Source organism: Aquarana catesbeiana, linkage group LG13 (genome assembly GCF_042186555.1).
Source record: "Aquarana catesbeiana isolate 2022-GZ linkage group LG13, ASM4218655v1, whole genome shotgun sequence".
Lineage (NCBI taxonomy): Eukaryota > Metazoa > Chordata > Amphibia > Anura > Ranidae > Aquarana > Aquarana catesbeiana.
Window position 1 is genome coordinate 203,510,887 of NC_133336.1, and position 15,583 is coordinate 203,526,469.

General features: G+C 43.6%; 1 protein-coding gene across 1 annotated transcript in view; it reads right to left on the bottom strand.

Annotated features, from left to right (window-relative positions):
* Positions 1-4,631: 4,631 nt before the first annotated feature.
* Positions 4,632-15,583, bottom strand: part of LOC141116655 (NACHT, LRR and PYD domains-containing protein 12-like) — a 423,319-nt gene continuing 412,367 nt past the window's right edge. The window contains exons 8-9 of the mRNA XM_073609048.1: positions 12,530-12,694; positions 4,632-4,800 (exon numbers count right to left, since the gene is read on the bottom strand). Of these exons, the coding sequence (XP_073465149.1) occupies positions 4,632-4,800; positions 12,530-12,694 (334 nt within the window). The remainder of the gene's footprint in view (positions 4,801-12,529; positions 12,695-15,583) is intronic.

Genomic DNA, 15,583 nt, shown 5'->3' on the forward strand with positions numbered 1-15,583 from the left:
AGTTTTGATGGGGCAGTTTTGATGGGGCAATTCTGATGGGGCAATTTTGATGGGGCAGTTTTGATAGTGGCAATATGATGGGGCAGTTTTGATGGGGACAGTTTTGATGGGGTATTTCTGATGGGGGCAGTTTTGATGGGGCAATATGATGGGGCAGTTTTGATGGGGCAATTCTGATGGTGGCAATATGATGGGGCAGTTTTGATGGGGCAATTCTGATGGGGGCAATTTTGGTGGGGCAGTTTTGATGGTGGCAATATCATGGGGCAGTTTTGATGGGGCAATTCTGATGGGGCAATTTTGATGGGGGCAGTTTTGATGGGGCAGTTTTGATGGGGCAATTTTGATGGGGCAGTCTTGATGATGGCAATATGATGGGGTAGTTTTGGTGGGGCAATTCTGATGGGACAGTTTTGATGGGGCAATTCTGATGGGGGCAATTTTGATGGGGCAATTTTGATGGGGGCAATATGATGGGGCAGTTTTGATGGGGACAGTTTTGATGGTGGCAATATGATGGGGCAGTTTTGATGGGGCAATTCTGATGGGGGCAATTTTGATGGGGCAGTTTTGATAGTGGCAATATCATGGGGCAGTTTTGATGGGGCAATTCTGATGGGGGCAATTTTGATGGGGCAGTCTTGATGATGGCAATATGATGGGGTAGTTTTGGTGGGGCAATTCTGATGGGGCAGTTTTGATGTGGGCAATTCTGATGGGGCAGTTTTGATGGGGCAATATAATGGGGCAGTTTTGATGGTGGCAATATGATGGAGCAGTTTTGATGGAGGCAGTTTTGATGGGGCAATTTTGATGGGGTAGTTTTGACGGGGGCATTATGATGGGGCAGTTTTTATGGGGCAATTCTGATGGTGTCAATATGATGGGGCAGTTTTGATGGGGGAAGTTTTGATGGTTCAATTCTGATGGGGGCAATTTTGATGGGGCAGTTTTGATGGTGGCAATATGATGGGGCAGTTTTGATGGGGGCATGTGATGGGTGTTATGATACGCTTTGCTGGGGGCAATGTGATGCGATTTGTGGGGGGTGTTGTGATGCGAATTGCGGGGAGTGATGTAATGCCATTTGCGGGGGATGTTGTGAAGCAATTTGCAGGGGGCTATGTGATGCGATTTGCGGGGGGTGTTGTGATGTGATTTGCAGGGAGCGATGTGATGCCATTTGTGGGGGTGTTGTGATATGATTTGTGGGGGGCTATGTGATGCGATTTGTGGGGATGTTGTGATGCAATTTTCAGGGGGTGTTGTGATGCGATTTAGGGGAGCTGTATGATGTGATTTGCTGGGGGCAATGTGATTCGATTTTTTCGGGGGGTGTTGTGATACAATTTGCAGGGAGCGATGTGAAGCCATTTGTGGGGGGTGTTGTGATGCGATTTGTGAGGGTGTTGTGATGCAATTTTCTCAGGACGATGTGATGTCATAGAAATTCATCTTTACTTGCTCTACGCCATTTGCAGGTAGGCAATTCAAGAAATAATGCAATTGTAATTTATTTACTTATTCCTGGAGGGAGGAGGGGAGGAGAGGTTTGCATAGCTAAGGGGCAGTAACTTCCTCTGACACTGCCGTAGCTATGGAAACCTGACCTGAAACCTATCACGCTGCTTGTGCTGCACTGAGCATGTGCGAGATCTACAAGGATGAGATCCAGGAAGAAATACAGTCTGGCTTCAGATGCCCACACTTAAGATGGCCACGGCCTGCTGGAAGTTTATAAAATAACAAACTAATGCTATAACCTAACAAAACAAACCTTAGTTTACAGACTAACTTTACTAGAATACATTAAGCTTGTGTATTATAGGGCTATTTTTATTTAAAAAGTATACATTCGGCCGGAACACAGCTTTAAAAAAAGAAAAAAGACCAGTTTTGTGGCGCGTTCAAAGTGCTTGGAAGTGCTGCCCATTCATTTCAATGGGTAGGGGCGTTTTGGGAGCGCTATTTATAATGCTCATAACCCGCCCCAAAGATGCTGCTTGCAGGACTTTTTCTAATGTCCCACAAGCGCACCGCCCCAGTGTGAAAGCACTCATACAAATAAATGGGAGGCAGTTTTCAGGCGCTATTTCTAGTGCTGAAATGTCTGAAAACTGCCTCAGTGTGAAAGGGGTCTAACAGAAATACCAGAGATTCATCCAGATGGATTAAATCAATGCTGATCAACTTCCACCTCTTTGCAGCAACTTCAATCAACCTCCCCCACACCGGTGAGCAAACATGTCACTTACCAAAAGGTTTGTCCCCACAAGGCCCAGACACGCTTGTTTATATCCTTCCAGCAGCGCCACTCCGCTCAAGCCGGCTTCCGATGAGAACAGACTGTGCCACGGAATGTCAGACCTCCAGGTAGTATCTCCAATATCACCTGAGGTATCCAGACAATGGCCACAATCACATTACATAGAAAAGAAAAAGCCTCCATAGTGCATAATCCTTAAATATATATAGAATCACAGATTGTACACTTCCATCATATACACGAGTATACACAGAACTCAGAGCACACACCGCTCCGGACTGCAGCCGTGTATGATGGAGTCCAGGCAGTGACATGGAGGCTTTTCCTTTTCTATGTAATGTGATTGCGGCCATTGTCTGGACACCTCGGGTGATATTGTATTTTTGCACATTATATGTTATAAAGACTGAAGTAGCTGTGAATTTGTATTATTGATCAGTATTGGTGGAGTTATCACATCTACATTAGAAGTGTTGGTATTCAGACACATTGTAGGTTGCAGATTTCTCATTTGTCTCATCACACATTTTATCACTAAGTGCAGGGCTCTATACATAGAATTATATTATACTATTTGTACTTCTATATCAGACTTCCTGCTGGCGGCTGGTTTTCATTCATTCGATTTGCACAAAGTTGTTCATGTTTTTTAGTGCAGATATTAAATGTTTTATATTTTTATATCCAGCTTTAGAGAACTGTCTGATATTGGTGATATATAAAGACAACCAGGAGATGAAATATATCTCCATTATTAGGTTTATGTAGTTTAGACATACACTATATTACCAAAAGTATTGTGACGCCTGCCACTACAAGCACATGAACTTTAATGGCATCTCAGTCTTAATCCTCGTACACACGATCAGATTTTTGGATGACCGTTCGTCCATTTTTTTTTGGCATGCTAGTCTCATATCGAAAGTGAAGAGGTTACTCTCCATATGAAAATTCCCTTCTGACAGAATACAACTTCAGAAGTGACGTGATGTGTTGAATAGTTTTGTATGTATTCTTTCGTTTCTTAGCATGCATAGTCTTGCTCTCACAATTTATTTTGGATCAAACAAAAATCAGATGTTGAGTTCACGTACGATAAAAATTTTATAGCCTGCACATCCAGCTTTTGTCAGACGAAAAATCGGAATTGGCTGTCAAAAGCACCATACTAACGATCATGTTGGATTAGAAGGCCTGGCTTGCAGTCTTCACTCTAAATAATACCAAAGATGTTCTATCGGGTTGAGGTCAGGTCTCTGTGCAGGCCAGTCAAGTTCCTCCACCCCAAACTCACTCATCTATGTCTTTATGGACCTTGCTTTGTGCACTGGCAAATCATTTGGTGGAGGGGCGATTATGGTGTGGGGGGGTATTATGGAGTGGGGGGAGGGGGGATTATGGTGTGGGGGAGGGGGGGTTATGGTGTGGGGGGTGTTTTTCAGGGGTTGGATTTGGCCTCTTAATTCCAGTGAAGGGAACTCTTAAGGCATCAGCATACCAAGACATTTTGGACAATTTCATTCTCTCAACTTTGTGGGAACAGTTTGGGGATGGCTCCTTCCTGTTCCAAAATGACTGTGTACCAGTGCACAAAGCAAGGTCCATAAAAACATGGATGAGCGAGTTTGGGGTGGAGGAACTTGACTGGCCTGCACAGAGTCCTGACCTCAACCCGATAGGATGCCTTTGGGATGAATTAGAGCAGAGTCTGCGAGCCAGGCCTTCTCATCCAACATTAGTGCCTGACCTCACAAATGTGCTTCTGGAAGAATGGTCAAACATTCCCATAGACACACTCCTAAACCTTGTGGACAACATTCCCAGAAGAAATTAAGCTGTTATAGCTGAAAAGGGTGGGCCAACTCCATATTGAACCCTACAGACTAAGACTGGGATGCCATTAAAGTTCATGTGTGTGTATAGGCAGGTGTCCCAATACTTTTGGTAATCTAGTGTAACAGTCCAGTATTGGATATTTAGGCTCCATGCACACTGGCTTGATACATTGCTGCTACTATAGGAGTTTTGTATTCTGCCTGTAGAAGCAGCTCCATGTTCCAAGACATACTTTGAGCTCAATGTTTAGAGGCAGGAAAAAAAAACTTCTGGTTCATGTTTCTGATTGGAGCTTTCTGGCAGAAAAAATGCAAAACTCTCCTAAACTCGTCTAAACTTTGTACAATAAAATCTCCATATGAAAGTGTTTTTCTGCCAAGGGAACTGACATTTTTTAAGCCCAGTGTGCATGGAGCCTTATGGAGTCTAAAGATGGAAAGTGATGACATTTTCATATTTCTATATTATTTATGTGGTTTAGATATAAAACTGTCCCAGAATATTATTGTCTCAGTCAGTCCTGTTATACTCACTGTAATTCCTCTATCCGGCTTGTTGTCAGAGCTTCCATCAGATCCCTGAATTGAGGACCCTCCAGATTGTTCCCAGACAGGTCCAGTGTCCTCAGTGTCTGGTTATTTCTTATTCCAGATGCCAGGTGGGGGCAGGAACTGTCTGTCAGGTGATTATTCCACAATCTGTAGAAGAAGAGAAGAATGTTACCAGAAGAAAATGAATTTCTCCCCCAGGAATGAATGTAACTATTCTCTACATGAATGGAACTCATTTCTCTTTATTGGAATCATTAATATGAGATCACTTTATAAAAGACGATCGATCATCTACACTATTGGAGGATTTCTCTTTTTGTGGATCCCAATTACTAAATGTGACATGAGAAGTGGATGAGGTGGTGTGATCCATTCATTATTCCTGTATGGGGATTGGAGCATACACACTCACACTGACCTCTAGGCTTTCACCTCCAACCTTCTGCTAAGTCTTGGATTCAGTTGTGGAGATTCACTTTGATGGTCACAGAAGTCTCACTCATGTTGTGGAAACTTCATTGACTAAAAGTGACACCATTGTACTTTGGGATTTCCTTAGAACATCATGGTGGAGGATTTGATCTTATGGTGTGGAGAAGATTTTATTATTACCGTTCTTTATCTGGAACTTTTTTGAAAATGTTGTACTAATATTGCTGCACTAATTTTATATCTGCTGATTATAAATTCTCTTCATTAGTTATCAGTGAAATAGTCTCCATACCATTGTTATATATACACTTATAGGGAGTTTTGTGATGAGGAGTCTCACTTTTATTGTTACATTGTCACATTTATATTGTGTGAATGTTATATACTAGTGCTGCAGTCTTCCATATTATACTAGATGTGATAATTCCACCAATAGGGATCAGATATAACAATTCCATTCACTACAAAAATACTTTCATACATGAGAGGAAGGGCAGATCTCCTCCAATCTATTCACAGATACTTCAATCTATATAACATATAATGTACAAAAATACATAAACATGAAGAGCAACAAAGTTATCTCATAAAATTACAAATATCAAGAGAAAGTTCATAAATGTGAAAAAGCAGATTTCCTACAAGCCATTCACCACTACTTCCATCTCCAATCACCATACAGTGACTTGTGTAGTAAGACCCCTTTCACACTGCAGAGCCGATAAAACAGCCCTAAATCGCTGGTCATTTTTGCGGTGCTTTAGCGGCGCTTTTCGTGCGCTAGTGGGCCGGTGACAACGGGACCTTAAAGTGGAGCTCCACCCATATTTTAAAGTAATTTCCCTCCAAATCCGCTGTGTGTGCTGATAAAGAATTGGCATATTTTCCCCTTAAACTCACTGTTATATACTGTATAGTAGTCGGCACTTCCTGTCCTCGGCCGCGGCCCAGCATTTCCTCCCCTCTCTGCAATGCCTCCTGGGAGATGTTTGTCATCAATCCCAGGAGACAATAAGCATCGCTGGGCCGTAGCATCGCTTTTGTTGCCATGGTTACCAAAGCTTCTCATACACAGTGATGGGCGGTGGGGGAGGCGGCTGGAGCATCTCAGCTCTGATTACATACAGAGCCCGGGGGAGGGGACAGACACACCATGTACTGATTTATAATAGAGGAATATGATGGGGCAGTTTTAAGGGGGCAATTCTGATGGGGCAATTCTGATGAGGCAGTTTTGATGGGGCAGTTCTGATGGAAGCAATTTTGATGGGGCAGTTTTGATGGTGGCAATATGATGGGGCAGTTTTTTATTGGGCAATTTTGATGGGGCTGTTTTGATGGTGGCAATATGATGGGGCAGTTTTGATGGGGCAATTCTGATGGTGGCAATATGATGGGGCAGTTTTGATGGGGGCAGTTTTGATGGGGCAATTCTGATGGTGGCAATATGATGGGGGAAGTTTTGATGGGGCAATTTTGATGGGGCAGTTTTGATAGTGGCAATATGATGGGGCAGTTTTGATGGGGCAATTCTGATGGTGGCAATATGATGGGGCAGTTTTGATGGGGGCAGTTTTGATGGGGCAATTCTGATGGTGGCAATATGATGGGGGAAGTTTTGATGGGGCAGTTTTGATAGTGGCAATATGATGGGGCAGTTTTGATGGGGCAGTCTTGATGATGGCAATATGATGGGGTAGTTTTGGTGGGGTGATTCTGATGGGGCAGTTTTGATGGTGGCAGCTTTGATGGGGCAATTTTGATGGGGTAGTTTTGATGGGGGCAATTCTGATGGTGTTAATATGATGGGGCAGTTTTGATGTGGCAGTTCTGATGGGGCAATTTTGATGGGGCAGTTTTGATAGTGGCAATATGATGAGGCAGTTTTGATGGGGCAATTCTGATGGTGGCAATATGATGGGGCAGTTTTGATGGGGCAATTCTGATGGGGGCAATTTTGATGGGGCAGTTTTGATGGTGGCAATATCATGCGGAAGTTTTGATAGGGCAATTCTAATGGGGGCAATTTTGATGGGGGCAGTTTTGATGGGGCAGTTTTTATGGGGCAATTCTGATGGGGGGCAATTTTGATGGGGCAGTCTTGATGATGGCAATATGATGGGGTAGTTTTGGTGGGGCAATTCTGATGGGGCAGTTTTGATGGGGCAATTCTGATGGGGCCAATTTTGATGGGGCAGTTTTGATGGTGGCAATATGATGGGGCAGTTTTGATGGGGCAATTCTGATGGTGGCAATATGATGGGGCAGTTTTGATGGGGACAGTTTTGATGGTGGCAATATGATGGGGCAGTTTTGATGGGGCAATTCTGATTGGGGCAATATTGATGGGGCAGTTTTGATGATGGCAATATGATGGGGTAGTTTTGGTGGGGCAATTCTGATGGGGCAGTTTTGATGGGGCAGTCTTGATGATGGCAATATGATGGGGTAGTTTTGGTGGGGCAATTCTGATGGGGCAGTTTTGATGTGGGCAATTCTGATGGGGGCAGTTTTGATGGGGCAATATAATGGGGCAGTTTTGATGGTGGCAATATGATGGAGCAGTTTTGATGGAGGCAGTTTTGATGTGGCAATTGTGATGGGGTAGTTTTGATGGGGCAATATGATGGGGCAGTTTTTATGGGGCAATTCTGATAGTGTCAATATGATGGGGCAGTTTTGATGGGGGCAGTTTTGATGGGGGAAGTTTTGATGGGGCAATTCTGATGGGGGCAATTTTGATAGTGGCAATATCATGGGGCAAGTTTGATGGGGCAATTCTGATGGGGGCAATTTTGATGGGGCAGTCTTGATGATGGCAATATGATGGGGTAGTTTTGGTGGGGCAATTCTGATGGGGCAGTTTTGATGTGGGCAATTCTGATGGGGGCAGTTTTGATGGGGCAATATAATGGGGCAGTTTTGATGGTGGCAATATGATGGAGCAGTTTTGATGGAGGCAGTTTTGATGTGGCAATTGTGATGGGGTAGTTTTGATGGGGCAATATGATGGGGCAGTTTTTATGGGGCAATTCTGATAGTGTCAATATGATGGGGCAGTTTTGATGGGGGCAGTTTTGATGGGGGAAGTTTTGATGGGGCAATTCTGATGGGGGCAATTTTGATGGTGGCAATATGATGGGGCAGTTTTGATGGGGACATTCTGATGGTGGCAATATGATGGGGGAAGTTTTGATGGGGCAATTCTGATGGGGCAATTTTGATGGGGCTGTTTTGATGGGGCAATATGATGGGGCAGTTTTGATGGGGCAATTCTGATGGTGTCAATATGATGGGGGAAGTTTTGATGGGGCAATTCTGATGGGGCAATTTTGATAGGGCAGTTTTGATGGGGCAATATGATGGGGCAGTTTTGATGGGGCAATTCTGATGGTGTCAATATGATGGGGGAAGTTTTGATGGGGCAATTCTGATGGGGCAATTTTGATGGGGCAGTTTTGATGGTGGCAATATGATGGGGCAGTTTTGATGGGGGCAGTTTTGATGGGGGCAGTTTTGATGGGGGCAGTTTTGATGGGGCAATTCTGATGGGGGCAATTTTGATGAGGCAGTTTTGATGGTGGCAATATGATGGGGCAGTTTTGATGGGGGCATGTGATGGGTGTTATGATACGCTTTGCTGGGGGCAATGTGATGCGATTTGTGGGGGGTGTTGTGATGCGAATTGCGGGGAGTGATGTAATGCCATTTGCGGGGGATGTCGTGAAGCAATTTGCAGGGGGCCATGTGATGCGATTTGCGGGGGGTGTTGTGATGTGATTTGCAGGGAGCGATGTGATGCCATTTGTGGGGGTGTTGTGATAAGATTTGTGGGGGGCTATGTGATGCGATTTGTGGGGGTGTTGTGATGCAATTTTCGGGGGGTGTTGTGATGTGATTTGTGGGGAGCTGTATGATGCGATTTGCGGGGGCTATGTGATGCGATTTGCGGGGGTGTTGTGATGCGATTTGTGGGGGCTATGTGATGCGATTTGTGGGGGTGTTGTGATGCAATTTTCGGGGGGTGTTGTGATGTGATTTGTGGGGAGCTGTATGATGCGATTTGCGGGGGCTATGTGATGCGATTTGCGGGGGTGTTGTGATGCGATTTGTGGGGGCTATGTGATGCGATTTGCGGGGGTGTTGTGATGCGGTTTGCAGGGGGTGTTGTGATGCGATTTGCGGGGGTGTTGTGATGTGATTTGCGGGGGTTGTTGTGATGCAATTTTCTCAGGACGATGTGATGTCATAGAAATTCATCTTTACTTGCTCTACGCCATTTGCAGGTAGGCAATGCAAGAAATAATGCAATTGTAATTTATTTCCTGGTTCCTGGAGGGAGGAGGGGAGGAGAGGTTTGCATAGCTAAGGGGCAGTAACTTCCTCTGACACTGCTGTAGCTATGGAAACCTGACCTGAAACCTATCACGCTGCTTGTGCTGCACTGAGCATGTGCGAGATCTACAAGGATGAGATCCAGGAAGAAATACAGTCTGGCTTCAGATGCCCACACTTAAGATGGCCACGGCCTGCTGGAAGTTTATAAAATAACAAACTAATGCTATAATCTAACAAAACGGACCTTAGTTTACAGACTAACTTTACTAGAATACATTAAGCTTGTGTATTATAGGGCTATTTTTATTTAAAAAGTATACATTCGGCCGGAACACCGCTTTAAAAATAGAAAAAAGACCAGTTTTGTGGCGCGTTCAAAGTGCTTGGAAGTGCTGCCCATTCATTTCAATGGGTAGGGGCGTTTTGGGAGCGCTATTTATAATGCTCATAACCCGCCCCAAAGATGCTGCTTGCAGGACTTTTTCTAATGTCCCACAAGCGCACCGCCCCAGTGTGAAAGCACTCATACAAATAAATGGGAGGCAGTTTTCAGGTGCTATTTCTAGCGCTGAAATGTCTGAAAACTGCCTCAGTGTGAAAGGGGTCTAACAGAAATACCAGAGATTCATCCAGATGGATTAAATCAATGCTGATCAACTTCCACCTCTTTGCAGCAACTTCAATCAACCTCCCCCACACCGGTGAGCAAACAGGTCACTTACCAAAAGGTTTGTCCCCACAAGGCCCAGACACGCTTGTTTATATCCTTCCAGCAGCGCCACTCCGCTCAAGCCGGCTTCCGATGAGAACAGACTGTGCCACGGAATGTCAGACCTCCAGGTAGTATCTCCAATATCACCTGAGGTATCCAGACAATGGCCACAATCACATTACATAGAAAAGAAAAAGCCTCCATAGTGCATAATCCTTAAATATATATAGAATCACAGATTGTACACTTCCATCATATACACGAGTATACACAGAACTCAGAGCACACACCGCTCCGGACTGCAGCCGTGTATGATGGAGTCCAGGCAGTGACATGGAGGCTTTTTCTTTTCTATGTAATGTGATTGCGGCCATTGTCTGGACACCTCGGGTGATATTGTATTTTTGCACATTACATGTTATAAAGACTAAAGTAGCTGTGAATTTTTATTATTGATCAGTATTGGTGGAGTTATCACATCTACATTAGAAGTGTTGGTATTCGGACACATTGTAGGTTGCAGATTTCTCATTTGTCTCATCAGACATTTTATCACTAAGTGTAGGGCTCTATACATAGAATTATATTATACTATTTGTACTTCTATATCAGACTTCCTGCTGGCGGCTGGTTTTCATTCATTCGATTTGCACAAAGTTGTTCATGTTTTTTAGTGCAGATATTAAATGTTTTATATTTTTATATCCATCTTTAGAGAACTGTCTGATATTGGTGATATATAAAGACAACCAGGAGATGAAATATATCTCTATTATTATTAGGTTTATGTAGTTTAGACATACACTATATTACCAAAAGTATTGTGACGCCTGCCTTTACAAGCACATGAACTTTAATGGCATCTCAGTCTTAATCCTCGTACACACGATCAGATTTTTGGATGACCGTTTGTCCATTTTTTTGTGGCATGCTAGTCTCATATCGAAAGTGAAGAGGTTACTCTCCATATGAAAATTCCCTTCTGACAGAATACAACTTCAGAAGTGACGTGATGTGTTGAATAGTTTTGTATGTATTCTTTCATTTCTTAGCATGCATAGTCTTGCTCTCACAATTTATTTTGGATTAAACAAAAATCAGATGCTGAGTTCATGTGCGATAAAAATTTTATAGCCTGCACATCCAGCTTTTGTCGGACGAAAAATCGGAATTGGCTGTCAAAAGCACCATACTAACGATCATGTTGGATTAGAAGGCCTGCCTTGCAGTCTCTACTCTAAATAATACCAAAGATGTTCTATCGGGTTGAGGTCAGGTCTCTGTGCAGGCCAGTCAAGTTCCTCCACCCCAAACTCACTCATCTATGTCTTTATGGACCTTGCTTTGTGCACTGGCAAATCATTTGGTGGAGGGGCGATTATGGTGTGGGGGGGTATTATGGAGTGGGGGGAGGGGGGATTATGGTGTGGGGGGAGGGGGGATTATGGTGTGGGGGGTGTTTTTCAGGGGTTGGATTTGGCCTCTTAATTCCAGTGAAGGGAACTCTTAAGGCATCAGCATACCAAGACATTTTGGACAATTTCATTCTCTCAACTTTGTGGGAACAGTTTGGGGATGGCTCCTTCCTGTTCCAAAATGACTGTGTACCAGTGCTCAAAGCAAGGTCCATAAAAACATGGATGAGTGAGTTTGGGGTGGAGGAACTTGACTGGCCTGCACAGAGTCCTGACCTCAACCCGATAGGACGCCTTTGGGATGAATTAGAGCAGAGTCTGCGAGCCAGGCCTTCTCATCCAACATTAGTGCCTGACCTCACAAATGTGCTTCTGGAAGAATGGTCAAACATTCCCATAGACACACTCCTAAACCTTGTGGACAGCATTCCCAGAAGAAATGAAGCTGTTATAGCTGAAAAGGGTGGGCCAACTCCATATTGAACCCTACAGACTAAGACTGGGATGCCATTAAAGTTCATGTGTGTGTAAAGGCAGGTGTCCCAATACTTTTGGTAATTTAGTGTAATAGTCCAGTATTGGATATGTAGGCTCCATGCACACTGGCTTGATACATTGCTGCTACTATAGGAGTTTTGTATTCTGCCTGTAGAAGCAGCTCCATGTTCCAAGACATACTTTGAGCTCAATGTTTAGAGGCAGGAAAAAAAAACTTCTGGTTCATGTTTCTGATTGGAGCTTTCTGGCAGAAAAAATGCGAAACTCTCCTAAACTCGTCTAAACTTTGTACAATAAAATCTCTATATGAAAGTGTTTTTCTGCCAAGGGAACTGACATTTTTTAAGCCCAGTGTGCATGGAGCCTTATGGAGTCTAAAGATGGAAAGTGATGACATTTTCATATTTCTATATTATTTATGTGGTTTAGATATAAAACTGTCCCAGAATATTATTGTCTCAGTCAGTCCTGTTATACTCACTCTAATTCCTCTATCCGGCTTGTTGTCAGAGCTTCCATCAGATCCCTGAATTGAGGACCCTCCAGATTGTTCCCATTCAGGTTCAGTGCCCTCAGTGTCTGGTTATTTCTTATTCCAGATGCCAGGTGGGGGCAGGAACTGTCTGTCAGGTGATTACCCATCAATCTGTAGAAGAAGAGAAGAATGTTACCAGAAGAAAATGAATTTCTCCCCCAGGAATGAATGTAACTATTCTCTACATGAATGGAACTCATTTCTCTTTATTGGAATCATTAATATGAGATCACTTTATAAAAGACGATCGATCATCTACACTATTGGAGGATTTCTCTTTTTGTGGATCCCAATTACTAAATGTGACATGAGAAGTGGATGAGGTGGTGTGATCCATTCATTATTCCTGTATGGGGATTGGACCATACACACTCACACTGACCTCTAGGCTTTCACCTCCAACCTTCTGCTAAGTCTTGGATTCAGTTGTGGAGATTCACTTTGGTGGTCACAGAAGTCTCACTCATGTTGTGGAAACTTCATTGACTAAAAGTGACACCATTGTACTTTGGGATTTCCTTAGAACATCATGGTGGAGAATTTGATCTTATGGTGTGGAGAAGATTTTATTATTACCGTTCTTTATTTGGAACTTTTTTGAAAATGTTGTACTAATATTGCTGCACTAATTTTATATCTGCTGATTATAAATTCTCTTCATTAGTTATCAGTGAAATAGTCTCCATACCATTGTTATATATACACTTATAGGGAGTTTTGTGATGAGGAGTCTCACTTTTATTGTTATATTGTCACATTTATATTGTGTGAATGTTATATACTAGTGCTGCAGTCTTCATATTATACTAGATGTGATAATTCCACCAATAGGGATCAGATATAACAATTCCATTCACTACAAAAATACTTTCATACATGTGAGGAAGGGCAGATCTCCTCCAATCTATTCACAGATACTTCAATCTATATAACATATAATGTACAAAAATACATAAACATGAAGAGCAACAAAGTTATCTTATAAAATTACAAATATCAAGAGAAAGTTCATAAATGTGTAAAAGCAGATTTCCTACAAGCCATTCACCACTACTTCCATCTCCAATCACCATACAGTGACTTGTGTAGTAAGACCCCTTTCACACTGCAGAGCCGATAAAACAGCTCTAAATCGCTGGTCATTTTTGCGGTGCTTTAGCTGCACTTTTCATGCCCTAGTGGGCCGGTGACAACGGGACCTTAAAGTGGAGCTCCACCCATATTTTAAAGTAATTTCCCTCCAAATCCGCTGTGTGTGCTGATAAAGAATTGGCATATTTTTCCCTTAAACTCACTTTTATATACTGTATAGTAGTCGGCACTTCCTGTCCTCGGCCGCGGCCCAGCATTTCCTCCCCCCTCTGCAATGCCTCCTGGGAGATATTTGTCATCAATCCCAGGAGACAATAGGCATCGCTGGGCCGTAGCATCACTTTTGTTGCCATGGTTACCAAAGCTTCTTATACACAGTGATGGGCGGTGGGGGAGGTGGCTGGAGCATCTCAGCTCTGATGACATACAGAGCCCGGGGGAGGGGACAGACACACCATGTACTGATTTATAATAGAGGAATATGACGGGGCAGTTTTAAGGGGGCAATTCTGATGGGGCAATTCTGATGGGGCAGTTTTAATGAGGGCAATATGATGGAGCAGTTTTGATGGTGGCAATATGATGGGGCAGTTTTGATGGGGCTGTTCTGATGGAAGCAATTTTGATGGGGCAGTTTTGATGGTGGCAGTTTTGATGGGGCAGTTTTGATGGGGCAGTCTTGATGATGGCAATATGATGGGGTAGTTTTGGTGGGGCGATTCTGATGGGGCAGTTTTGATGTGGGCAATTCTGATGGGGGCAGTTTTGATAGGGGTAATATAATGGGGCAGTTTTGATGGTGGCAATATGATGGAGCAGTTTTGATGGGGTAGTTTTGATGGGGGCAATTCTCATGGGGTTTATATGATGGGGAAGTTTTGATGGGGCAATTCTGATGAGGGCAATTTTGATGGGGCAGTTTTGATGGTGGCAATATGATGGGGCAGTTTTGATGGGGCAGTTCTGATGGGGCAATTCTGATGGTGGCAATATGATGGGGGAAGTTTTGATGGGGCAATTCTGATGGGGCAATTTTGATGGGGCAGTTTTGATAGTGCAATATGATGGGGCAGTTTTGATGGGGACAGTTTTGATGGGGTATTTCTGATTTGGGCAGTTTTGATGGGGCAATATGATGGGGCAGTTTTAATGGGGCAATTCTGATGGTGGCAATATGATGGGGAAATTCTGATGGGGGCAATTTTGATGGGGCAGTTTTGATGGTGGCAATATCATGGGGCAGTTTTGATGGGGTAATTCTGATGGGGCAATTTTGATGGGGCAGTTTTGATAGTGGCAATATGATGGGGCAGTTTTGATGGGGACAGTTTTGATGGGGTATTTCTGATGGGGGCAGTTTTGATGGGGCAATATGATGGGGCAGTTTTAATGGGGCAATTCTGATGGTGGCAATATGATGGGGAAATTCTGATGGGGGCAATTTTGATGGGGCAGTTTTGATGGTGGCAATATCATGGGGCAGTTTTGATGGGGCAATTCTGATGGGGCAATTTTGATGGGGGCAGTTTTGATGGGGCAATTCTGATGGGGCAATTTTGATGGGGCAGTCTTGATGATGGCAATATGATGGGGTAGTTTTGGTGGGGCAATTCTGATGGGGCAGTTTTGATGGGGCAATTCTGATGGGGGCAATTTTGATGGTGGCAATATGATGGGGCAGTTTTGATGGGGACAGTTTTGATGGGGGCAATATGATGGGGCAGTTTTGATGGGGCAATTCTGATGGTGGCAATATGATGGGGCAGTTTTGATGGGGCAATTCTGATGGGGGCAATTTTGATGGGGCAGTATTGATAGTGGCAATATCATGGGGCAGTTTTGATGGGGCAATTCTGATGGGGGCAATTTTGATGGGGCAGTCTTGATGATGGCAATATAATGGGGTAG